The sequence below is a fragment of the Episyrphus balteatus genome, chromosome 3 (assembly GCF_945859705.1).
Source record: "Episyrphus balteatus chromosome 3, idEpiBalt1.1, whole genome shotgun sequence".
NCBI lineage: Eukaryota > Metazoa > Arthropoda > Insecta > Diptera > Syrphidae > Episyrphus > Episyrphus balteatus.
Genome location: NC_079136.1, coordinates 82,397,188 through 82,424,850, shown reverse-complemented (window position 1 = coordinate 82,424,850; position 27,663 = coordinate 82,397,188). Strand labels below are relative to the sequence as shown.

General features: G+C 30.7%; 2 protein-coding genes and 1 long non-coding RNA gene across 5 annotated transcripts in view; all 3 read right to left on the bottom strand.

Moving 5' to 3' along the window:
* Window positions 1-27,663, bottom strand: part of LOC129915423 (uncharacterized) — a 158,944-nt gene that overhangs the window by 90,285 nt on the left and 40,996 nt on the right. The window lies entirely within an intron of this gene.
* On the bottom strand, window positions 1,594-25,299 carry LOC129915418 (uncharacterized). 2 transcript variants are annotated; one of them, XM_055994936.1, is made up of 5 exons: window positions 25,116-25,299; window positions 24,918-25,058; window positions 20,836-20,963; window positions 20,599-20,769; window positions 1,674-4,095 (listed from the first exon to the last, which is right to left on the bottom strand). In XM_055994936.1, exons 4-5 carry the CDS (start codon window positions 20,739-20,741, stop codon window positions 2,433-2,435), a joined length of 1,806 nt encoding a protein of 601 aa, XP_055850911.1. In that variant the 5' UTR covers window positions 20,742-20,769; window positions 20,836-20,963; window positions 24,918-25,058; window positions 25,116-25,299; the 3' UTR covers window positions 1,674-2,432. The 2 variants fall into 2 exon arrangements, with proteins under 2 accessions (XP_055850912.1, XP_055850911.1); XM_055994937.1 differs by lacking the exons at window positions 20,599-20,769; window positions 20,836-20,963; window positions 24,918-25,058; window positions 25,116-25,299 and adding an exon at window positions 4,155-4,231 and having other exon boundaries at window positions 1,594-4,095.
* Window positions 4,743-13,060, bottom strand: LOC129915415 (uncharacterized). The gene is made up of 2 exons (XM_055994931.1): window positions 12,990-13,060; window positions 4,743-9,435 (listed from the first exon to the last, which is right to left on the bottom strand). The coding sequence occupies exon 2, from the start codon at window positions 9,424-9,426 to the stop codon at window positions 4,900-4,902; it is 4,527 nt and encodes a 1,508-aa protein (XP_055850906.1). The 5' UTR covers window positions 9,427-9,435; window positions 12,990-13,060; the 3' UTR covers window positions 4,743-4,899.

Sequence of the window (27,663 nt, the reverse complement as noted above, 5' to 3'; positions counted from 1 at the left end):
TGCTTTAAGTTATATTAAGCACATATTATATCCGATGTGCAAACATTCTCACTATGCTTAAATTTTAACTTTAACGTTTATATTATTAAAAACTCCACGTTTAGTAAAGTTTAAGCATTATTCATAATAAATGCATATTCATTATATTTAACCTGAATATTTGCACAGTTCCATTGGAGGTGATAGTTTACTTATGAGTAGATCTAGTACTACAATACAACACATGATCTTCTACTCGAGGATATAGGAATGTGTAGTTGTTGTACTAGATTTCTACTGAAGAGTAAATTACCACCTCCAATGGAACAGGGCTATTAATTTATAGTTCAATTAGAATTTGAAGGACCCAGTAAGGATATCTAGACCCTAATGAGAATAAAAAGGGGCTAGAGAATTCTTAGAAATAAGTAGAACAAATAGGACTCAATGAGTTTTTGTAGAATAATTAGGTTTTAAAAAGGATTTAATCATATTTTTTTTGGTCCTAAATAACTACCCAAAATGGGATTTTTTCCGATAACCGACTATTTGCGGTCTTAAGTAGAGGTTATTTCCTTTAGAAATCTAGTGATATTTATGACCTATTGAATCTAAACAAAGAATGCTTAGGTAATATTTAGGTTTTAAATAGTGCCAAATGTTCGACTCGGGCCCGAGTCGAACTTTATGTACGAATTTAGAACTCAAACTGCTAAATAGAATCTATTTAGGTAGTTTTCATCCTAAAATAAACCTAAATACGAACTTGGTATACTTAGTTATCTCAATATCTCCTGAGAATTCTTCACAACCCATTTATAACACCTTTTGAAACTGAAAACACTTGTTTGATCCTAAATTTTCTACTTATGTCCCGATTTTTAAGACCTAACTATGTACTTGCAAATCTCTTTTATCTTGATAGACACTATTTAAACTATTTAAGCTAAGTTGAAACTATTAAAATTCAAAATACTTGTTAAGTCCTAAATGATTTTAAAGGGTGTATAAATTCAAATCTTTAAGTCATACTTGGTAGTTTTTTGTAATAGGAAACCCCTAAATATTCGACCAAATTAAGAACATGAACCATTTTGTTTTGAAAGTTTGCATACTTACGTGCAGTTTTTTCAATAATTTTTTTTTAATATACGATTATGTAATTATTATAAGTAGAAACTTATAAGTTTTACGTTATGTACATATTCACATCTCGCGTTTTTTTTAGTGAAAAAGTTAATCCAACAACATAAAAAAGGGATATAAGTAAGTGTTTTTGTTTTTATTTATTTTTACATTCATACATTCACATTTCATAGTTTGGAGTTCTGACAATGATTATTATATATGTTATAATAATAAACAATGTAATTATTAATAAGTACATCTTTTTTAAATTAAAAATTAGATATTGCAATATGATTAAGAAATAGAAACTTATTATGTTCTTAATTTTACAATTTTAGAAAACTTAATTATTTTGTAGAAATTTTTTTATATTATTTATGTAATATGTTTGTATCATTAAGTATAAAAATATAAACTTTATTAGCTTATTGCAAAATAAACAAATAAATATAGTATATACAATATTATATAAACATTTATGTATATTAAATATAAGAAATTGCAAAATGATTTAAAAAAAGGATTAGAAATTGTTTATGAAAATTCAATTTTAGTTAAATTTACGTTTTACTCTAATTCATAAGAATTCACAGGTACTCCAATAAATATGTTATTATTAACTTGCATAAAAACACACAGCTTATGGATATTTGCAACAGGTATTAAATACATGGTTTCATTATCTATAGAACATTTATGTAAAAACGAACTGGAATCTACTGTGTGACTATATCCAGTTGCCTGAAATAAAAACTCAGTTTCAAATTTTCTAGTCACTGCATAATGCTTGCCAGAGCAAAAACATGAACACGAGGTGCGGAAGCAACTGCAATTCGTTATTTTAATAAAGTATACAATTTTTCCTAATTGTAATTGATTATTTCCATTCAAAAATTGGAAAACCGAAGAATTTGTTTGAACATTTCTTAAATACTGATCCGAAATGTAAAGTTGCTTATTTTTCAATAAACGAAAATATTTAAATGTGGATACACTTTTGTCAATTGCTAAGGCACTAAACAATTTTTTTAGGTCATTTGGCAGTTCTTCAGATGTATACTTATATGGCCCTACACTGTAGCAATTATCTTCAATAAGTTCATTTATGTTTACTTGTTTTTTTTTACTACCACAGAAATCTTTAATTTCTCCTTCTGGCAGTTGATCTACCAGTTTCACCATTTTAATACAGCGGTCATGGGAAGCTATTACTTGAGTGTCAATACATCTAGTTCCATGGATAAGTTTTAGTAATTGACCATTTAAATTTTCGTATTCAAAGCAAGTATGTGCCCATAAAGGCCCTAATTTTTTTACAGTTTCAACTAAGTGCAGTAATAAATGAATAACAATTGCACAGTGTCTCTGTCCATACAAAACTTCAAACTCTTAATTAAATCTTCGGCTGCATTAAGTTTACTATTACTTATATTGTCAGAACTTAACAAAGAAACGGCAGTTACTAATAAAAGATAATTATCAAAATAATCTTGTCTCATGATCCCATATAGTATTGGTATCGAATAATAAAAACACCACATTCTTAATTCAGATGCTTTCCAATGAACTAAATCTGTTACCGAACGCGGCATTCGATGAACAAATTTAGGTGGTTTAAGATCTGTTAATCTAGTACTTACTATGTGTTTTTCTGTAAAAAGTGAAAAACAAAAATTTCTGCAAGAAGAATCAAATAATAAATATAAAATTTTTTTAATGACACCACCTTCCACCGCATGCATTCGATCGATTGCCATTCCTTGAATGTAGTCTGGCATTATTAGAGAAAGGGCTGACGGACCTTTAATTCCCATAACAGGATTATCTTGAGTAGCTTCATTAGCCCATGTCAAACAATTTTGTAGTGTTCTCAGATTTGTATTTTGTTGAAATGGATAAATATGTAGTCTTCCTCGTGGTACTAATTTCAAGTTCTCGCCTTTTATATCGCATATAGTACAACCATAATATCCATTAAACTGTTTAAAATTCATAAAATCATTTTTTGCTAATAAATCTGCTGTTCCCATCAATAATATACCACGAACAATTATTGGTTCAACATCTGGTTTTAAAAAAACTGTTATACCCGTGATCAACTCATCCAACTGTGGTTTTATTTTATATAAAAATAAATTAGCAAATGGTTTTTTTCCACACCACAATCCTAATAACAATGTATTTTCCCTTTTCTTTCTTTCTAAAAATGGTAATTCGTTTATACTTAAATATATTGGCCACATACTAGTCTGGGATGATTTGAATACAGGAACTCCATCGGTATACCAAGAAAATGAAATATTGTGAGGATTCTTCAAAAATCCATGGTTCAACCATTTTTTATAAATTTCTCCATCATAAATGTCGCATATGTTGCCATTATTTGTTGATCTATGAATTCGATTTTGTAATTTTTCGTAGAATTTTTCACGTTGGTACATTTGGAATAGTTGATCTTTTAATGACATTTCAACGAAGTAACAATTCTCTTCCCTTGGGCACAATGGACAGACACTCATTTTAGATGGTAGTTCTCGTTGACAGGTGGTGCAGTAAAAATGCTGGTTTAGTTTTTCATTAAGAGCGAACGTTTTTTTGAACTTTGACAAACTATTTCTTATAAGGCCTTCTGGCGCACAATGTAAATTTACGACTTTTATGATGTCATCAAGACATGACATATTAATGTTGTGTTTAACTTGTAGCGCCAGAAGCATAAGCATGCTTTGCATGACTGTCAAGGGTGCCCCCCAATACAATGGCAAGTCATTACTTAAATTAGTTTTGTCAATATTTTGCCTTGCATCTTCTTCTTCTGCATTTGGAAGATCTTCGTCTTCTTGATATTCTTCATCTTGCTGATATGCAGTGATATAATTAGGCAAGTCGAAGGATCGAACATCGAAATAATCTTGTGCATCTGTATCCTCATTCATATCCAAAAGGATATGTTCATTTCCAAAATTATTGGATTCTTCACTCGTAATCCTAATAAAGTTCAATACATTAAAAAAATTGCTATTTTAAAATTTACAAGGAGCCTGTACCACGAAACAACATTTAACTTTCTAAGAAGCAATCTTTAACGTACAATGTTATGATGTTAGTTGTAGAAAAATATAACTTACTAGCTTACCCGTGCGAGAACTCTCGCATTTGCATGCATTCAAATAAAAAAACATTATTTTTGTGTTAACACATAATTATTATAATTTTATTTTCCATTTTGTCATTTTAAAACTAATACATTGTTTTACATGGTAAATGATTTTATTTTCAGATATTTGTTTTTAAAATATAGATTTTTTTAATTTCTTATTATTGTACAGGTGCACATATGTATATATTTTCAGTTTTGTCATTTTAAAAATTATAGATTTTTGTACATAGTAAATGATTGTTTTATTTTCCTTTTTTATTTTTTAAATAATAGATTTTTTTTTATTTCTTAATAATGTGAAGGTGCACATATTTTTTTGTCATTTTAAAAATAATAGATTTTTTTTACATAGTAAATGATTGTTTTATTTCCAGCTTTTATCTTTAAAACAATAGATTTTTTTAACTTCTTTGTAATGTACAGGTGCGCATACTTATTTTCAGTTTTGTCATTTTAAAAATAGTTTTTTTACATAGTAATTGATTGTTTTGTTTCAGATATGTTATTTTTAATAAAAGATATTTTAAAAATTTCTTATTAATGTAAAGGTTCACTTATTACATTCATCATTTTCATTATAATAAATAATTGAAATTTATTTGGACTTGTTTTCATTTCATAATTTTCATAATTTATAGAACTTCTTTAAATACGATATTTGAAGTTATTATGCAGTCATCTTTAACAATTTGCTTCTCTGTTTCCTTCAACCATACACAAATATTGGAAAATGACTGAACCCTCGAAAAAGCTACATAAAGTTGCCCATGGCAAAAAACAGGATTGGGCAAGTATAATCCCGCCCTTTGAAGCGTTTGACCTTGCGATTTGTTGATGGTCATTGCATAGGAAATTTTGACAGGAAACTGTTTCCTGATCATACTGAACGGCATCGTAGCATCAGAAGGAGTTAAAGATATTCTAGGAATTAGTACCGTTTTTTGGTTATTTAATAGTCTCGCTGTTAAAGTGAATTCACCCAATCGAGTGATAACCATCCTTGCCCCATTTATTAAGCCTTCCCGAGCGTTAAGATTCCTTATTAGCATTATTGTTGTGTTCTTTTTTAATACCAGTTCGTGAGGTGGAAGGCCAGAATGACTTATGCTGTTCAAAAATTCAACGGTATAAAGTTGTTCATCGGCTTGATCCTCGGAAATCAGTGAGTCATTGCTAAAATACGTTTTTGGTTCGCCTTCGACTATATTGTTCACTATGAAATTATTGATTTTATCGCAATCGTCATTTTTTGGACATAAAATAGCCCGATCGACGAAATTCATTACGTTATGTTGGTTAATAATGCTAGTGTTAAAAATTTTATATACAAATTCATTTTCATTTACGTAAATGCTTTTAGGAATTTTGACTGCTTCTGGAGACACGTCCGTTTGAAATTGAAGATCTCCGTCTCCTAATTGTAGTAACCACTTGCAGAAAATTTGATCCTCATTTGCTCTCATATTCTTCTTAAGTTTTCTTTTATGAATTTGGGACCACAAAGGGGACTGCTTTACGTTGGTCTCAACAATAGAAGTTCTGTTGCCGTGTCTTACAACCGGAAGAACTTGCCTGAAATCCCCACCAAAGAGAATGGTCTTTCCACCAAAAAGGTCGTTTTTATTAAATATTTCTCTCAGCAGACGGTCAACCACATGTAAAGCATCCTTAGGAACCATAGAGATTTCATCCCAAATAATTAATGAAGCTTGACGGATAATGTCAGCTTGTTTGGAATAACTTCGGATGCTCGATACAGAGGTTTCTAAAATTGGAACCGGCAATTTAAATAGTGAATGGCAGGTTCGACCACCCTCCAATAAACTCGCTGCAATTCCAGTCCAGGCAACACATAAAACGACCTTTCCCTCACCACGTAAAATAGAGCACAACGTGCGGTATAGAAATGTTTTTCCGGTTCCTCCTGGCCCATCGATAAAGTACGAATGTCCTTTCCCACTTTGCAAATCAATCAAAATTTCATCTACGATTTCACGTTGCTCTACGTTGAGCTTATCATAAGAGAGTTGACCCACAGCGCTTTCTTCTACGATGTTGTAGGTATCTTCTGCTTCTTGTTCTACTCTTTGAGTTGGTGTTGGTAAACCAAATTGTTCCAATGTTCTTCCATGTTGCCGAAATATAAGTTCCAGTTCACCCAAAGCTCGATTAGTACTTGATTCGGCATTATATTTTTTGGAAAAATCTTCGGTCAAAAATTGCTCAAAAGTTATCCACAGCTGTAAAACATTGCTTGGTGAGCAAAACAGACAAATTATCGCAAATAGTTGACGTAACTGGAAAGGCATTTGCATATTTACTGCCTCTTGCAAGCATAGAGTCCACTCTCGATCATTTTCCAGTAAGTGTAATTTTTCTGCGGCTTCTTGATATGTTTCACAGAGTGTCCCATCAACTGTCCTTATGTTTTCGTAACTCTGCGGTCCCTTGACATGAAGAAGAAGCAGACGCAGAAAATACCTTTCACGATCGTTGGGACTTACCGTGAATATTCTCCCTATGGCTTTTGAAAATCTTTGACGCGTTTTCCACATGCTGTTTCCCCAAGTGTAGTGCTCTGGTATTTGTTGATAAAAATATTCCCGAGCAGTCTCGTCATATTGGCATAATTTGAAAAAAGCTGTAAGCTTGGTTTCTCTATTCAAATTTACTGGGAGTTCTTGTCCCGGCCCAAAATAAATCATTTGTTCGTTGGGTAAGTGGACCGGTAGTCTTTGGATAGTGTGAGATCGATCGAACAAAGATCGTTCGTGAAGACGCCACATCGCTTCTGGGGGACTTACGTAACGGCAGTTTAAGAACAGATCAGGCTCATTTAAAGAAAGTTGTTGTTGCCCTTCCCTATCAGTTCGCAAACGCACAGACGCACAATCATGGCCTTTGTAAATGTATTTATAGAGATATTTTACCGATCTAACAGATGAACATATCTCTACATTGATATGTGCTTGATATTTAAGTGTTAAAAAAGCATTATAAGGCACAATCCAGCGATTATCAACTTCATGAGAACCAACTAAAACTGACCGTCCATTATCTCTTCTGCGGTAAATTGGGTACCCATTTACATTCATGTTTGTTTCATTGGCAAATGATTTTGGATATCCTTTGCTACATTGACCATCACGCATGCAAGGACTATTCATATTTAAAACTCCACATGGTCCATGAACCATACATTGCATTACAATATTGAACAACCGTGGATTTTTTTGCGAGTCGGGAATTTCGGAGGAAACAACTGCATCTATGCGTTCCTTGTCACGTAATTTGTCTTCATCTCTGACCATAAAAAGAACATGAGCATGGGGCAAACCTCTCTTCTGAAACTCGATTACATAAACATATGCCGTAACAACACCAAGAACATTCCCTTTAAATAAATCATCAAGCAATAACTTGAGCTTTAAATGAAAAACTCTTGTTATTAAGTCTGGTCTATTTTCAATTTTTTCATATGGTTTTAGCTCTGATTTGATTTCTACCCAGTTTGGGTTACATGTAAATGTTAGAAAAATGTCTGGTTTACCAAAGCGAGTTACAATAGTCATAGCGTCTTGAAAATTTTGCAACATGTTTCGAGGACTCCCCAAAAACGTAGATGGAAGTACTACCGGGATTCCAACCAAAGCACCTGTTTGATGTGCATCGCTATTCATGAAGTCTATCAAACCTTTGTAGTTCTCTGCTCGCAGTTCTTTTTGATGTGATTTAATATAAGCAATACGTGAACCTTCCACCTTGACAAAACTGTCCACTACGTATTGTTGGAATAACTTGCCTGATGCATGTATTAGATTAAAATCTCCTCTTACTGAAAGTCTGTAACAGTAGTATTGCAACTGAGTTGTAACATTTCTCACGGGGGTTTTATGAATGTTTACATGGTGTATACCTGGTCTCCATCCACTATCCCCACATGGAAATAGCATTGGATAGCACATAGGATCACAGTGGGGATTAAGATTCGATATTTTGGTCAGTGAACCTGAAGACTTCGAATATATGACAAAGTCAAATTTTCCTGGAGGGGCCCCATCAGTGCTCGTAAATATGGCTGCTATTTCGTTAGATCGAGGAGTATTGTATCGCCTTGGATCGAATGCATTGACAGTTGAAAACGTTAACTGAAAATCAGTCGAAACCTCAACGGAATCCTTCATAAATTTGAACATCTGAGCATAAGGGTTATGACGTTCTAACATGGACTGCAAAGTTCTCATTATATCAATGTTGCAGTCTTTGTTGGCTTCATGATATAAACGTTGCTCTAAAGCCTGTTCTGCATCTATAATAAAAAGGCCTGCATAAGATGGTGTTTGCCCTACGGAGCATTGTAAACTGCCCGCCAAGTGATATATTTTGCCATGTATTTTAAAGCAAAATGGCCCTCTCCCAGGTAAATTTACATAATTTACTTGAATTGAAGCAAATGCAAGTGCGTTGTTATATTGTCGAACGTTATTTAAATAATTTTTTGTGTTTTCATTATTTGCCTCAATTAAATTTCTAAGTTCGTCGCAAACAGTCACCTCAGGCAAAGTAACTTTTCCCTTGTGACAGCAAATATTTGAAGACCCACTAACTACTTCCAATGGAAATAACTTTGCGCTACAGTGAATACAGGTAATATTCATGTAGCCAACAAATACCGTTTGTACTTCATTGTCATTATGTAAAATCCATGCACAACAATAACTTACTGCTAATTTGTCCTGAGAACGTCTTCTATTAATTTCTTCTCTAATTCTCTCCGATGAAAGGTGATAAGCAGATGTAGATGGCTGTTGCTGTTGTATCGGCTCTGATGTAGATGGCTGTTGCTGTTGAATCGGCTCTGATGTAGATGGCTGTTGCTGTTGTATCGGCTCTGATGTAGATGGCTGTTGCTCTTGTATCGGCTCTGATGTAGATGGCTGTTGCTCTTGTATCGGCTCTGATGTTGATAGCTGTTGTATGTCTTCTCCTTGCAGGGATGTAGAAGGAAGTAGGGTATTGTTTTCTTCATATCTGCGAGTTTGCCGGTTCCTTCGGTAGTTGGACAATCTCTCCTGCCTTTGCGGTGACGTTAAATTCTTTTTCGCCTGTTGTCTTCTACGTCTTTCTGCATTTGGGTTCAGAGATCTTTTGTAAGGCATGTTGAATATCTAAAATTAAACACAATGGTAGAGAGATTAAGTAAGTCTGTGCTTGAATGTTTCAACTTTAATGAAATTTCGCAAAATTTGTCTGAACTTTTGTTTTATAAGCCTCCTTTTTTTCAGAAAGCGCATTGTTTTTGATTATTTTTTTTTTTTAAATACGCGACCCCTATAAAATAATTTTTTTTGAAATGTGAACATATACAATGTACATTCGCCCTACGGAAAATCTCCCTAGTAAAATTAAAAGAGCCCAGTTGTACAAACAATGGTTCAAGTGTTTATTGAAAGTTGAAAATTCATTGGGTTTATATTTGATGATCGAAATGGTAAAAGCAGCATATCTCTTGTATATAGTAATACAGTACTGCTTAAACATTTTTTTGTCGTTTTCATCAATTTAAATTTTACTACACAAAACTGGAACCAATTACACTGAGTTACAAAATAAAAATCATGCTAATTACTTTGGAAGTGACCCAGCAAAAGTTATGGGTATTACTGACAACATCATATTTCGGCACTTGAAATTTTTCATAGACCCTCAAAATTTCAAGTTGTCGTCAAAAAACCGTTTTACAATGTTTTCACATTTCAACGATTTTTTGCTCAGTCATTTTTCGGTCAGTTTCAAATTTTTTTACAGTTCTAAACAGAGGAGAAGTTGCTCTTTTTGATTATGCTGAAGCACCAAATTGGGTGTAGATTTTATGGACTGAATCTCAAACATTTTTTCACCGTTTTTTAAAATTCGGACACCGTTTTAAGCTACATTTTGTGTTTTTCTTTATAGACAGTTTATTGTTCTATTCATGTTGAATCAAATAAGTTTTTATTCATCAAAATCAGTTAGAAATTGTGGAAGCAATGATTTTTTTACTCGAGAAAGAAATTTCAATTTATTAGGACAATCGAAGAAATGAAAAATTACTTCTCTGTTTATACTAATTGTAGAAAATTTCGAATGGTCTTAATTTTTAGAAAAAATTAAACCGGACTTGATACCTGCCTATCTTTATGTATTTTGGGGTGCTCAATCTGAATATGAAGGCAGTTTTGACAAAACACCCTTTTGAGGAAATTGCAAAAAAAAATCACGAAAATTGGGTTTTGCAATAAATTGAAATTTTTTTCTCGAGGAAAAAATTCATAGCTTCCACAATTTCTATAGTAAAGTAACTAAAGCAAATTATTAGGGAACCCGGACAAAGAGCTCTAATTTTGATGATCTTGTTTTTCAAACGTCGGTAATTAAAAATACTTTAAAGTCTATAGGTTGAAAATTGCCGATGTAGCCGTATTGTTTTTTAAAATAAAAATTAAATTTTTTTTGAACAAAGGCATTTTGTTTGCTTAAATTTCATAAAGTAAATGATATCAAAAGATTCTCTAGGCAATTTAAGAAAAAAAATATATAGAAATAAAAGACAATCTTCATCGTTTAAGCGATAAATGCAATTTTCTTCTTCAAACACTAAAAAAAAAAATTTTAACACAACGGCAACAAATACAATATTTACATACACGTTTCTAAAAAGCCAGAATCTCATATCTATGTGTAAAATATAAATCCACTAAACTGAAGAGTTTTTGAAGTAATGGTCCTCAACTCAGAATTTTGGAAAAAAAATGTTATTAAAAAATTTTAAATGACTTTTTTCAAACTTTATCGTGGTAAAATATAAATTTATTTCAAAAATTTTGTTTGGCCATAAATGTTATCAGTTGAGTTCCGAAAAGGTAATATATATTACAGTTTAAAAAAAAATTTAAATTACTTCAATTTTATTGGATTTTTTTCATAAAAACTGAATTTTTGCATTCAAATAATTGATTTTCTCAAAGACTTTGGCAAATTATAACTTTTACTATTTAACTTTCAACAATAAGGGCTATTGAATAAAGAAAATAACTTTATATTTAAATGTTGAACTTAAAATAAGAATATGTTGATTTTTTTTTTTTTCAAAACTTCTATTAAAAGAAGTTCTTCGAAAATAAAATACTTTTTAATTTTTTTCAAAAACTGTAAATATAAAATAAATGCATTTTATATTACTAAAAACTTTTAAAAAGGACATGTTAAAATGTTCGTAATAATTTTTTTTTCAAAAACCTGAGTTTAGTAACCATTTTTTCAAAAACCGTTTCGTCAATTTACTTAATTTTAATTTTACAAATATGAATAAAGTAAAAATGTATATTTAAATATTGTAGGTGTTGCCGTTGTGTTTAAATATTTTTTTTGTGTTTGAAGTCAATTTGTGAGAAAATTGCATTTATTGCCTAAACGATGGAAGATTTTACTGCACCCCCATATAGTTGTTTTCCTTTAATTGCCTAGAAAATCTTTTGGCATTAGTTTAACTAAAATTAAAAACAAAAATCAAAACGACAACAGCGGCAATTTTTAATCTATAGACTTTAAAGTAATTTATATAACCGACGTTTGAAAAAAAAGATCATAAAAATCAGAGCTGTTCGGCCGGGTTCCCTAGTATTGCCATTTTTTCAGCTTAAGTTACTCCACTAATAACTGATTTTGATGAATAAAAACTTATTTGATTCATTATGAATTAAATTGTTTATAAAAAAAAATTTTAAAATAAAAAATTAGCTTAAAACGGTCTCCGAATCCTAAAAAAACGCTGTAAAATGTTGTACTTTGAGATTCAGTCCATAAAATTTACACCCAATTTGGTGCTTGAGCAAAGTAAAAAAATCTGAAACTGACCGAAAAATGACTGAGCAAAAAATCGTTGAAATGTGAAAAATTTCAATGCCGAAATGTTCTCAGTAATACCTACATGCATTTCATGTAGTCAGGGACCACCACAGTACTGTACTGTGAGAGGCGACATTCTGTAATGGGGTTTTCGTTTGGTAAATTTATATTTTGGTTTTCAGATTGATTTGTATTTGCTAAAAATCCAGATCTGGAAAATTGATCTAAGATCAAAAAATAAATCTTTCGTTTTTCAAAACCGAAAGTAATTGTGCGATAGTAGCACTTCACATTCTGTTTCGCTTTTCTAAATTTTAAAATACTTATGTCGTTTTCTATTTGCTTTTGAGATATTTGTTTAAAAATCTCAGATTTTCCACTGCAAATAGAATATGAAATCTAGTTTTGTAATTGTGCACGAAATCTGTGCGTATAAAAAAAAACTTTTTAAAATAAAACAACAACAAATTTTCAGACAAATGTTAAACAGAGGAGTGTGAAAGTGCGTATGCTTGTGTGCATGAATCTTGATAAAATTCCAGATTCAGATTCATTTTTTTTTTAATTTCAAGCCTCAAATAGATCATGAAATCTGAGATTGTTCAACTTTTTTCCCTCTTTACCTGTCAGATTCACAAATCTGATTCTGAATCTCGTCAATAGAAAACGACATTAATAAGAGTTGAATTTGCAAGTAAAATAATGTGGAATTCCTTTAAAAAAGTCGAATTTAAAGCGAATTTTTTTCAATTATTTACGCCAAATTCGCTTTAAATTCGATTCTTTTAAAGGAATTCGACAAAGCATGCTAAAAAAAAAAAATATTTAAACTCACATTATTTGGATGGCAATCCTTTGAATTTTTCCCTTCTTTTTCTTCTTTTTCTTAAAGAATGTCTGAAAATATTAAAGATATTAACTAAAAATTTAAAAAAAAATATCTTCTTTCATACTTACATTTTTTTTTTTAATTGTTTTTTAGGTTTTTTTAGTTGAAATTTTGTTCACAAATATAGGTAGGTATTTCTACACTTTTTATTGTCTTTTTATTGTTTTATTTTTCAAGTTTTTTTTAGTTTAAGATGATTCTTTTTTTAACTCACAAATAAATTCTTTTTATGCAGATCGTTTGCTTTCGCTCTTGGTTTTGGTCGAATTGAATATGGTTATAACTGTCTTTGATTCGTTTTGTCCCGTTATTTTTTATTGGAAATCTGGAAAGTAGGGGAAATTGAAGCTTGGGTGTTCATTTCACTTTGAAATATGTAGGCGTGTTCACATAAATTCAGTTGTGTTTTTAGGTTTGTTCAATGTCGTTAGTTCTGGTATGTTTGATTTAAAATAGCTGCGTTCTTTTGGGAACATTTATCTACTTTGCACTACTTTTGCTCTATTAAAAAAGGAGTTCAAAGAAGTTTTGAGTACAAAGAAGAAGATAAATAATCTCAAAAGAACGCAGCTAATACCTTCAAAAAAATACTACGTTTTATTTTTAAAGACAAAAAGTAAAGATTTAATTACAATGGCAGTTTTTACAAAAGTATAAAAGTAAACAAATTTTTTCTCGCTAGCGCAATAGGTTTGGGAAAAAAAGCCTACAAATTGTTTTGTAGACCAAAAACTAATAGCTTAAATGATTAATTAAATCATTTCAAATAGTGTTCTTTTTCTTTCTAGATGTATTTGTTTTGGGAAAAACTACAAAAATTGTTTTTGTAAGCAAAAGATAAGCTTTCTGTTTCATTATTTTTCATTTTTGAGTTTGAAAACCTGTCACAAAATGACTTTGATAATATTCACTTTTTGATGTTATGCAAAAAGTGGTCGTTAGTTATGCCTTTAAAGGTATAAATAAAACGGCAACTTTTACAGTGAAAATTTTCAAACCCATTTTATATAGTCAAATTTATTATAATGATCCAGGAAGCTTAGTTTTTGATTTCAAAAACAAATTTTGAAGTTTGTTCCAAAATCAAAAAAGCTAGAAAGAAATAAAAAAATTTTACTATTGAAAATTTCGCATTAAACCATTAAGTACAATGACCTAAAAAGTGAAAAAGTGCGAAATTTACAAAAGTAAAAATTTTGTATATTTTTCTAGTGCTATGCCCTACTAACAAATTTGCTTCTATAATGCTTTTCAAAAGCAACAATAGCATCTGTAAAGCTTTATAGAACCAAAATTGTTTGTCGGGTGTGTTTATAATATAGTTTTTAGGTGTGTTTTTTTGTTTATCTATATAGATTTTTGCAAAAAAAACGACATCGGGATTTTTGAATTCCATCCAAATGTTTGGCACCACTGTACATACACTTTGGCAGCTGTCTGTCAAAAATGTACCGTGTTCATGTTTTTTTCTTAAGTCCGTAGTAGTATGGCTATCCCGACAAACAATTTTGGTTCTATATACCCTACTAACAATTTTGCTTCTATAATGCTTTACAGAAGCAACAATTGCATCTGTAAAGCTTTATAGAACCAAAATTGTTTATCGGGTAAAGCTTTTACAGATGCAATTGTTGCTTCTGTAGAGCATTATAGAAGCAAAATTGTTAGTAGGGATTACATCCATGATGGATAAAAAACAAATTTCACAAAAAAACCAAAACTATTCATGTGGCCATCCATGTTGGGTTCAGAAAAAAATTTTTTAACAAAAAACCAAAAATTATTTGTATATTCTTAGCTACATTTTAAGACCTTGACCATAAACCTAAGTTGCGTCGTTCTTGTGTTATAAGCTTTTGAAGGTAGCCATATTGATTTTTTTTTCGATTTTTTAAAAATCAAACGTGTAAACTTTTTTTTTATTTCTAATTTTTCGAAAAAACTCTGGTAATTTTATATATATATTTGTTCAACAATTAGGAGTCATTTAAAACTTTTATCTGAAAAGTGCATGGCGTATAACTCGAAATATTACCATTTCAATGCAACCAAGTCAAACTAATTTTTGATTATTTTTTTCTATGATAGCTTTTTTCAAACCTCATTTTCTCCACTTTTTTTTTGTTAATATTTTCAGATATTTCTGTATGAACACAACAATTAAACTGCTTGGCACTACTGTTTTTATCGAGAGAAAGTAAAATCTGGATAATTATCTGGATTTTTCAAAAAAAATCTATACAGATAAAGTTTTTGTTGTTTTTAACACGTAAATTGTTTTGATTTTAAATATCTCTATATCGTTTTTTGCACAAAATCTATATAAATAAACAAAAAAAACACACTTTTTATAAGATGTCTGCATCATTCAACTCGTGGGAACCGGAAGGTAAACTTTTATTGAATGATGTTGATGGCCGCTTTTGGTTTGTTTGTACCTCCAAGCGTTTCTGGATTCCTCTTCAGCCCTCATTTTTTCTTTCTCTGCAAAAACAAAATAATTAAAAAAAAAAAAAACAATACACAAATAGCAATCACAAACTTATCCTTATCTTCTTTCGTAAAAGTATATATTTTTTGAAATAAATTCATGTGTTTAATGTTTCTTTTAAACAATTTTGCATCATTTGCCTCTCAAAATTTTCTAGGCAAATTTCCAATTTTTTTTTAATTCGTTGCTATCCATTTTTTCGAAATATAAATATAAAATAAAACAGAAAACACATCCACATCCATCCACTTGGAACATTTGATAACAAATAATACCGTTTCCAAATTTTCAAATTCACCATTGTCTGTCTGTTTTCAAATACTGTGCTCATTGTTCTGTGCCAAGGCACATCCAGAGCTGTGTTCAATAGTTGTGTATGCGGTAGAAATACGGGCACTTGTAGGAATAAAATTCCACACCTGAATATTTATGTTTCAGTTTGGAATTTTTTTCATACAATTACCCGTACCGCTACCGCATATACATTCCGGTGTGGTCAAACCTTAAAGCCAACCACTGCTTGAACACAGCTCTGGATGTGACTTGATACAGAACAATGAACACACCATTTGAAAAGAGACAGACAATAGTGAATTTGAAAACGGTGTTATTCCTTACCAAATGTTCAAAGTGGATGGAAAGAGACAAACAATGGTGAATTTGAAAATTTGGAAACGGTATTATTCGTTACCCAATGTTGAAGGAGTATAGAAGCGTTTTGATTTTGTGTTTTATTTTATATTTAAATTTGTAAAGATGGAGTGCCAAGAATTAAAAGCAAAAGTGGAAGTGTGTCTCCAAAACTTCGAAAAAAGTATAAAAAGTGAATCAGAATTTAAAAAAAATATAAAAAGGATAAATTTATTCAAAAAAATTTTTATCCTAACAGGAGAAGATGAGGGTAAGTTTGTGATTGGTATTTGTTTTTTTTTTTGTTTTTTAATTATTTTGTTTTTGCAGAGAATGAAAAAATGAGGGCTGAAGAGGAAGCCAGGAATGCTTCAGCACTGTTTCAACATGAAGACGAAATCTTCATGAGCACTCCGGAAGTTCAACCAAACTTAAAGAGGCCATCGCCATCTACACCAGGGAACAAAAGTGTTCCTTCCGGATCGCAGGAGTTCCGAAATAAACTCAGAAAAATTATCGAATAATAATTTATGTAATTAGTTTTCTTTCAAACAATTTTTTTAATCGTCATAATTTTTTTTAAATAAAAATTATCTTTTTAATACATTATCTTCTCTTTTTAAGTTGTTTTGTCGTTTTTTGTATCTTTTCTTTAGTCTTCTTCTTTAGTCGTTTTCTTTATTCCAAATTGCTTTTATTTTCTCCTTTCATTCCCTATTTTTATACACATCTTTCTCTTTTTGAGTTATTTTGTCCTTCTTTTCATTCCAATTTGTTTTTATTTTCTCCTTCTTTTCATTCCCTATTTTTTAAACACATCCTTCTCTTTTAAAGTTGTTTTGTCCTGCTTTTTATTCCAATTTGTTTTCTCCTTTTCATTCCAATTTGTTTTTATTTTCTCCTTCTTTTCATTCCAATAATATAAACATCCCTTCTTTAAAATATTTCCAATATCACTGGAAGAATTCACTTTAATATTTAATTTCCATTGGAATATTATTAGGTGTGTTCATATTACTGTTGTATAAGTAAGATCATCACCTCTATTACGATTTTCAACTATTAACTGATATTTGTTAAATACTGAAATTTGGTGTTTTAAAATCTAATTTGGGGGGAAAGGGTCATTTGTTTAGCAACTATCAATTGATAGTCGAATCGTAATAGGTGTGCATAGTACATTATATTCTTCTGCATTCCTTAGAGCGCACTCCGGACTAACAATTTTGCTTATAAAAAGCCTTACAGATGTAACTGTTGCTTCTGTAAAGCTTTATACCACCAACATTGTTAGCTGGGCTTATCTTCTGTTTAGTGTTTAAAGTTGCTTTCCCCTACTTACAATTTTGCTTCTATAATGCATTTCAGAAGCAACAATTGCATCTGTAAAGCTTTATAGAACCGAAATTGTTTGTCGGGTCAACTACTATAATTATATTTAAAAAGTAGTTCTAGCAGCTTGAAGTACAAAGCAGTAAATAAAGCCACTAAAAAAAACGCAACTAACAGCTCAGATGCAGCAACTTCTATCTCATGAAATCGGTGGTAAAGGTGAGATTTAACACTGGTTCAAGGTTCTTTTATGTTGAAATAGCTAAATCCATGGATGACCGAAAGTTGAATCAGAGGCTATAAGCTATAATCGAAGCAGCTTTAAGGCTTGGCCACACTGAAGGGTACATGCGGTAGCGGTACGGGTATTTGTATGAAAAAATTTCCACAGCTGAATTTTGCTGTTCCAGTTTGGAATTTTTTTCATACAATTACCCGTACCGCTACCGCATGTACCCTTCGGTGTGGCCAAGCCTTTAAGTGTTGACAAATAGATAAAAATGTTCCGAAACGAACGCAGCCCATTATTTGGATTTTTAGAGATAAAATTATCCGTAAAGCTTAAGATACTTACGTGAACGCAACCAACTTATCAACACCCCTAATGTGAACACGGCATATTATAAAATTTCCAAATTTGAGTGTAATTAATTTTTACAGGATTTTTATTTTTTAAACAAAATAAGATTTCTCAAAAATTATAAACATTTATATATTTATTTTGTTATCAGTTAAGAGCGACAGAAAATCATTTTTTTAAACATAGTTTGTTCTGTTCGGTAAAGTATGATTTTCAGATAGCAATTAATTTATAAGTTCATGCCATTTAAATTGTTCGAAAGTTCCTGAAAATTTTAATTGCATTCTGATTATTTTAAATGCAAATGCACTCAAAATTTCAGAAAAAAATCTTCTTTTTTCAACATTTTTAACCCAATTCCTCTTTGAGTAGAATGAAACTGTGTAGTTTTTTCAAAAAAAAAATGTATTTATTACGTTTTAGTATGATATGTTGCTCAAAATTAATGTTTTATGAACGCCCCTGATGAAACGAAGTATTGATATACGAACACCCCTAATGTGAACACGCCATGTCAAACATTTCCAGATTCATTGGAAAGTGGTAAAAAGTCATTTTAAAATTCATTTTGACTGGAAAAGTATTTTTTAAACAAATTCAAATTTCTTAAAAATTATAAACAAAAATAAATATTATATTTTATCAGATTCTGGCGGCAGAAATTCGCCTTTTTTTAAGATATAATTTATTAAAATCGGTTCGGTGTAAGTCCCGGAAAAGGGTGTTCGACAACCGTAATAATATATATGATAATAAAAAAGAAAAATATATTTAAGCTCTAAAAATCACACTGGTTGCTTTTCTAGGAGCTCTATTTTTTTTTAGATATTTTCATTTTTGGGGGTAATTTCATACTATTTTTTTAGATATTATTATTATAAGCGTTTTTAAGTTTTGTTAAAAAAATTTATTTCGAATAAAATGTATTTCGGTTCAGTAAGTAAAATAAAAATACAAAAAAATTTTTTTTAAATAAAAATAATTTTACAAAAAAAAATTGTATTAATTTCTATGCCTTTTCATATACATAGATAGATAATATTCTTTATTTTTTTCTCATAAAATTTTACAATTTGTAATACTTAAGAATAAAACATTGCAATACTGCAGACGCTCGGTTAAATTTTATAGTTGAGTTTCCCAACTCTAAACAACATAAAAACGCGTTTAGCTTATGTAATCTCATGCAAAGTTGAATGAATTTTATAAATAGCAATTTTCTGTTTAAAATCATTATTTATTAATATATTAATTGAAATCGTTAGAGCCGTTTTCGAGAAAATTGCAATACCTTAAAAACGTTTCCTATTTTTTTTTTTAATTTTTCTATTGCAAACCTCTCACGAGATTTTTTTTTCAACCGAAAAAATATTCAAATGCTTTAACATTTTCAAAATAATTGGGGATTAACAACAAACTGCCAGCCCGAACAAATTTGGTGGGCCGAGTGGTTAAGGAGTTATATTGTTTCAATTTATTGATTCAATGTGCACTATACACACGTGGATTCGAATCCTGTTTTTGTCAAATAGTAAATACATATTATTTCTCTAGTACTCTCACAAAGTAGAATTTTATGTTTTGCGTGGACACTGGTGGGATCGCTAGTTTATTTTAAATTTGAAACTCTTGCAGCTAAGAGATTTTCTCAAATTGATATATGTATACAAAGGTTTTCTACTCGGAATGCTACGACATAAGTTAAGCGTTTCCCAAATCCTTCGACTTGAGTCGAACGTTCGACTCGCGAGTCATGATAGGGCTCGTAATATTATGTACTTAAATATGTTAATTGCTCCACTTTTTACTTAACCCTTTATGGGCACACGGGTTCGAATTTGGCAGACGAAAATTTTAAAATTAGCGATTGTTCAAAAAAGTGTTCGCAAAACACTAACTATAATGGCGACAATATATTTTTTTAGGAATTGTGAGTACAATATTCGAATTCTTCCGAAAATTCAAAGTGATTTTCATATTTGTACAATGAACATATTCCCTATAAATTATTGAGACCAACAAAATTCATAACGAAATGAAAAAGTAAGAACCAACTTAGCACCAGTGTGCCTTTCACGTCATGAAAAAGAGGTGTGCCTTCAGAGGGTTAATTATGAAATTTGGAACGAATCTTATCATTTCCAAAGCTCTCCGATTCAACATTATACAAACCAGTTATTTATGTATTTTGAATCTATTTAAGCGCACCTCAATTTTTTTTTTTTCGAATTTTAGCTGCTCCGAATTCCGTATTGTCGAACACATTTCGCGGATTTATAGGTTTTTTTTTTCCTACCGAATATTTGGTAGAGCTAATTCGGTGAGGTATCCACATTTGTACAGTAATTTTAACTCAATTGATGTTTTTTTTGGTGCAATTAAACTTTAAGCGTTTACCAAATCTCTTGTTAGACTAACAATATTAGTGCAATAAAATCTTTACAATCTTTATATGGTTATGAAATGTATGTACAAATTTGTTGGTACAGGGCTCTGAATTACTATATCTTATATTGTATTACCTTAAAATGTCATTTTCTTGTAGATGAGATTCTTGAAATTCTTGAATGTCAATGTCAACATCATTTATTAAATTTTGGCGAAGTTGCTGTAAGCGATTATATCGTTGAGATGTTCCTAATTCTTCAAAAGATTTTCGTGACATACTTAGGCGTTTAAGACAATTCAGATCACTTAAAGTAATAATTTTAATTTGATGTTATTGCTAATAATTTTAAATAACAACAAAAGATACTTACATATGAACTTAATATTATATCTCTTTTTTCATATAGTATCGCTATCCGCAGCGATTATATTTATAAAATTTGGTATAAAGAAAGTCGTTACTGTGGTTTTTGATAGACTTTGTTGTTGATATTACTACCTGCCAAAACAAAAATTTTAATCAGTGTTAAGAAGTTACATAATAACCCAATAATAAATGTTTCTACTTCGAAACTACTTTTTCAAATTCATTCAAAATACTACGAAACATTAAGTTTTTCTTTAATTTAATTTGAAATAGAATATTTTTTATTTTTCAATTAAACGCTTTGACAATATGTATTCGAATTTCGAAAACGTAATTTTTATAATCTGAAATTTGATTTTTTCAATTACATGTCGTTTTTGATTGGTTTCACTCAAGGAGTCACTCATTTTGAAATCGAAGGGAACAGTGGCCTGATTATGGAATACGAAGTCGATCGTTTTTCGACTAGCCTCGAATAGCTCCGAAATAAAATAAAATGTATACATTTTAAACGTACTCAATTGTAATTTATGTGTTCAGAAAGTTAAAAACATAAAGACATACATAAACTCAAAACTTTAAACGATTTAATTTACTAAAATAGAATAGATAAAAAATAATTTAGCTGAGTACCCTACTACAATGGCTTTAGCATTTTACTAAATCGTTTAAAATTATGCGCTACACATATTGCAGTTGCAGGAAAAAAAAAACACCAACGAATTACCTACCGATGCAATTGTCTCTTATAAACTTCTGCGCATCGAACAAGAAAGTGTTTTTATTATGTGTCTCTAATTTGTGAAAAAATATAACTGTTTATTATTTATTTGCGTAAACTGTATTTAATAAGTATTTTTAGTAAAAATATCTTTCGCCGATCGAAACAAAAAAATCCTCCAAGAAATGTCGTAAATTAATGGTAAGGTAAAACAATACGATCGAAAGCGAAAACAATAAAACAAAACTTCAAATTCGCCGACTTTGTATTCCATAATTAGGCCACAAGCTTCCACTCAATGCTGTTTTTTTTTTTGTGTTTTTGTGTAAAATTTCAAATGTTAAATATTTGAATCATTTTTTGTTTTCCAAACGAAAGACATGGCATTAAAAAATTATAAATTTGAACACGACGATGAAGAAGAAAATGGTAATAAATCATTCTTTTGTATTAATCTAACCATTTTGATTTTCTAATTAATTTCAATTTCAGAAAACTGTGAAATTTAAAATGTCAAATATGGCCTGAAATGAATGATATTCAAAAAAAATGGTATAGGTCGTTTCAAATCAAAAGTCCTGACTCTGAGTTTATTTTCTCCCTTCCAATAAAATTGAGAACAAATAAACAAAAAACTCAATTTTATTGACTCATTGCGACAAATCAACTCACAAATAACAACAAATCATGGTTGTTTGAATGAAAGAAATGCTAGAGAAAAAAATAAACAAACGAAAAATCTGAATTTGTTTATTAATGATTTCTATGGTGACGACTCCAAAATAATTGAAAAATAAAAATAAGATATTAACTACCCAATTATACAAATGAAAAGATGTGAATAGAATTTTAAGTTATGAATTGCTATCATATACACTGGACATTAATTGTCCATCTTCACCTAGTCCTATAACAATATCTTCGGCAAAGTTATCCCAACTGCTTTCAAATGATAAATGTGCCCATGATTATGAAAGTGGTCTAAGTCAATTTTTGCATTGTTTGAAGAAAAACTTAGGTACATAATAATTTTCTTATAACGATTTAATTACACTGGTCAACAAAATTGAACTTTTTTTTTGCCACAAGAACCAAGATATACTTTTCTAGTATTTTTTGGGGTGCTGAATCCGAATCTGAAGTCAGAAAAATTTGATTGGCCTTTGTTTTTGAGATATTACCGTTATAAAATGCTTAAAAACGTCATTTTGGCTGTTTTCGATCTTCTGTTTTTATGTGGGGTAGTTCATTATAAACAAATTTGTACCGATGATTATAAGAACAGATATTCTTCTTTCAAAAACTGTTTTAATTTTCCCGATATCTCTTTTATTGCTCGAGATATCTTAAATTTCAGTTAGTAAGCCAAAGAGACACTAATTTTATTCTAAAGTTTAAGTCCCTGGGCATAAAATGTTTGCCACAAGAACCAAAATATACTTTTCTAAAGGTTTTTGGGTTGCTAAACTTGAATCCGAAATCAGAAAAATTCTATTGGCCTCTGTTCTTGAAATATAACCGTTATAATAAAAACCATTTTTTGCATTTTATAACGGTAATATTTCAAGAACGGAGGCCAATAGAATTTTTCTGATTGCGGATTCGAGTTCAGCAACCCAAAAACCTCTAGAAAAATATATTTTGGTTCTTGTGGCAACAAAAGTTTAATTTGGTTAGCCAGTGCCGCTTCTGAGTCAAAGACCGGTACTTAATTTTGTAATATCTCGGGCAGTAAAAGAGATATCGGAAAGATTTAAACATTTTTTGGAAGAATAAAACCAGTTCTTATAGACACCGTTATAATTTTTTTTCAAAATGATTTGCCCCACACAAAAACATAACCTCGAAAACAGCCAAAATGACGTTTTTCGACATTTTCTAACGGTAATATTTCAAAAACGGAGGCCAATAAATATTTTCTGACTTCAGATTCGAGTTTAGCACATCAAAAACATATAGGAAAGTAAGCTTTGGTTCTTGTGGCAAAAACCTTGTTGACCAGTGTTATATTCCTTTTATGAAATCACTAGAGGAGCAATAAAGAAGTTTATTTACTGCGATTTCGCTTTCAAATAAACCTTACCCCTTAAATAATAATTATTTTTAGGCTAGATTTGATGCCATTTTTGGATGTGACTTAGTCCACTTTCATAATTAAGGGCACAAATAATTAAATAATTGTATGTTTTTTGTATTGCCCGCGGATATGGAGTGATGCAAGCCCGGGAGACTTGCCTCCGATTTCTGAGGCTAACCCAGTGAATCTCACAGACGGATCAATTAATAAAAATAGGGATATCAAGAACTGTTCTGCATTATTTTATCGAAATTTTAAAAAAGTTCAGCTGCCTCATAATATATAAATGCTTCCTTCCAGTAAGCGAATGAGTTTTTTTTTATTTTTGCTCAATTTTCCATGGGACTTCTGATTTGAAACGACCCTATACGTTTTGAAAAATATTTTAAAAGCTAAATTTATTTGTTTGAAAATAATTTAAAAATTAATTTCAGAAAACAAAATAATTTGAATGAAAAACAAAAAAAAACATGGTTAAGTGTATCTTTGACATGTGAGTATTCATGGATTAGTGCTTCTTGAGTGGATTCCGATTTGAAATCGAGAAGATAATTTCTCTGAAAACGACATACATTTTTCTTTCTATATTCGATTAATATAAAACAATTTAGAAGATTAAATTAAATTAAAAAAAAAAAAAAAAACAAAATATAATAAAACAAAAAGATGAAGGTTTTGAATGAACAAGCAGCTCCCCTGCAAGTACGAAAAGATCATAAATCTTAAACAAAAAATTGTTTTGAAGGTTTTGAATGAACGACAACAAATTGTCTGTGTTACTACCACCAAGTTCATAGGCTTGCGTGGTGACACACACAGGTTGTTGTTGTTCATTCAAAACCTTCAATTTAAATTGATTACACAGGCAGATTCCCTGCAAGTATGAAAAGCCATACAATACTTGCAGGGAATCTGCCTGTGTAATCAATTTAAATTGAAGGTTTTGAATGAACAACAACAACCTGTGTGTGTCACCACGCAAGCCTATGAACTTGGTGGTAGTAACACAGACAAGTTGTTGTCGTTCATTCAAAACCTTCAAAACAATTTTTTGTTTAAGATTTATGATCTTTTCGTACTTGCAGGGGAGCTGCTTGTTCATTCAAAACCTTCATCTTTTTGTTTTATTATATTTTGTTTTTTAATTTAATCGTCATATTAAAAATAATAAAGAGAGAAGTGACGTTCTCTAGAGTTCCTACTCAGGATAGCCTAATTAGCCCTGTTAAGCGAAAAGGTGAAAGATAAAAACGCATTTTTGGAATCATAGAAAATATTACGTACGTACCTACAACAAATTGCATCAAAACCATTTTCGATTTATAATAAATAAATCACTGACTTGCTCCCAGATATTAAAAAAATTAAATTATGTAGTCGGCCTTGAATCACCGGAACAAATGTTTCTGCCTGCGAACGACGATTGGACCTGAGACTGAATGTAACGTGAGTTGCCATGGAAAATAAAAATACAAAATGAACTTACCTTCCAGGTTTTTGTTTCTTTATTTGGTTTTCCTTTTTATCTTCAAATACAATTCTTTTTGCGGGTATTTAATTAATTAATTATTTTCAAATGGTAAAAATTTTAATCTTAATAAAAATTACAGCCACCATGAATGAGGAGCACTAACCAAAACCATTGAATATGAATGATTGAATCCTCTAGAGTTCGTGAGTGAAGCACCAACAAAATTAAAAAAAAAAAATTGGTAGCTCATCTGTCAAAATTGGTGTATAATCTGTCAAATTTCGAGCTAGTTTTCCAGGGGCAAACTCACTTTTATTGGTGATGACAAGGCGATGCAATCATTGACCGCCAATGTTTCAGATAATCTTGACGATTAAAAAACAATTTTTGGTCTGTTTTCAAATGAGGAAAAAAAAGTTTTAAAATTCGAATATAATTATGATGAAAAATAGCACTTAAAGGGAAGTCTCTCCCCAGACCAGTTACATTTCTGTGGGCGCCCCTTGAGTGAACAATATATCTGCACTCCGACCCTCTACCAATGCATGTGCAAACACATACACATACTACAAAATTGTTGGCTTGGATTTCTGTTGCTGGGCGGAACGTAGTTGAAATGAAAAATAATATTTTGAAGTGAACAGGGCTTTCGAAGTAGTAGAAAAGTACTATTGGAATTAAAACAGCAGAGTACTTGTGGAGGCAGTACTAGATAACACTACACTTATACAAGGTAATTATAGCTGCGTTCCTTTTGGCACATGTATGTACTGCCTAGTATTTAAAACTACTTTGAACTACTTTAACTCGATTGAAAGAGTAGTTTGAAGCAGCTTTTAGTACTAAGCAGTGGATACATTTTCCTAAAGGAACGCAGCCTATATTGCATATTACAAACAAAAAAAAAAATGTTCATAAGAGAGTGGTGACAGCTCCTCTTCTATTTTTTTAGTACGACTTTTGCAACGCGCGAACTTGAACGAAAGTAGAAACTGAGTAGGTACCTATATTACCTTGTATAAGTGTACTGTGGTATTAAATTGCTTCCACATTACGTATGGCAACATGAAACATGTGGACTGGATTTTACTTGTAATATTTCGATATTATCAAATTGATTCATTGATTTTTTACTTACTCTATTAAAAAAGTAGTTCAAGTTGTCAAAATTTGTTTGTTCAAAATAGGCACCAATCTGTCAGATCGGCCTGTAATTTTTATATTTGTTTTTGTTTTAATTTATAAAATGTCATTCGAAAAAAATATAAATGGAAAAATAACAAATTTTCTTCGTGTTTCTTTTAGGAAAATGGTCAATAACACAGCCACACAAAAAAATATAAAAGTTCTGACCTGGGGTTGCGACTAGGTTTTGCATATAGTTTTTGGGTCGCTGAAACCGAATCCGGAGTCCGTTTTGCCCCATCACGTCAGGTTTTCGAGATAACCTCAAAAAATGTCACAAAAACAAAAAAAAATTTTCTCTGATCTGGATATGCGAATATATTAATCATATAGTTTTTGGATCGCTGAATCCAGATTCGAAGTCAACTTTGCCCTATCACGTCAGGTTTCTGAGATATCCTCAAAAAAATGTCAAAACCAAAAAAACTAAATTTCTTATCTGGGGTTGCGACTAGGTTTTTCATATAGTTTTTGGGTTGCTAAAACCGAATCCAAAGTTTATTTTGCCGTATCACGTCAGGTTTTTGAAATATCCTCAAAAAATGTCTAAACTAAAAAAAAAAGTTCTTATCTGACATCTTTTGACGATATCTCAAAAACCTGACGTGATACGGCAAAATAAACTTTGGATTCGGTTTTAGCAACCCAAAAACTATATGAAAAACCTAGTCGCAACCCCAGATAAGAAATTTTGTTTTTTTGGTTTTGACATTTTTTTGAAGATATCTCAGAAACCTGATGTGATAGAGCAAAATTTACTTCAAATCTGGATTCAGCGATCCAAAAACTATATGATTAATATATTCGCATATCCAGATCAGAGAAAAAAAAATGTTTTTTCGTGACATTTTTTGAGGTTATCTCAAAAACCTGACGTGATACGGCAAAATAAACTTTGGATTCGGTTTCAGCGACCCAAAAACTATATGCAAAACCTAGTCGCAACCCCAGGTCAGAACTTTTATATTTTTTTGTGTGGCTGTGTAATTTAAAAAAAATGTGTGGTGTGCGTGGTTTTTCGGTTTTTGTGCTTTTTTGGTCGGTAATTTAAAACGTTTAAAAATTACGGTAGCTGACGTTGGTCATCAATGTCAGTGTTGAAGATATAACCTTTCTTTGTTGACTGTGGTTCATAGCAGCTTAAAGATTAAGCTGTACATAAGTTCCAAAAGGAACGAAACTGAAGTTAAGGGCTTGACCACATCGGAAGGTATGTCCGGGAACATGTATAAACAAAATTCCACACCTGAAGTTTGTATTTTTTGTTCATACAATTCATACATTATGTTATGTCAGATATTATTATTTCTGAATTTCATATTTCTTTATCTAAGTAGTGTAATTTCATTGTTCGCCATGATATTTTCGAGCAAATCAC

Coding starts and splice junctions, on each gene's coding strand:
- LOC129915415 (XM_055994931.1), bottom strand. CDS start 9,426: ATGCCTTACAAAAGATCTCTGAACCCAAATGCAGAAAGACGTAGAAGA.
- LOC129915418 (XM_055994936.1), bottom strand. CDS start 20,741: ATGTCACGAAAATCTTTTGAAGAATTAGGAACATCTCAACGATATAAT. Junction 4,096..20,598: donor CAAGAAAATGACATTTTAAG/GTAATACAATAT, acceptor GAACTTTATTAG/GATTACGAGTGAAGAATCCA.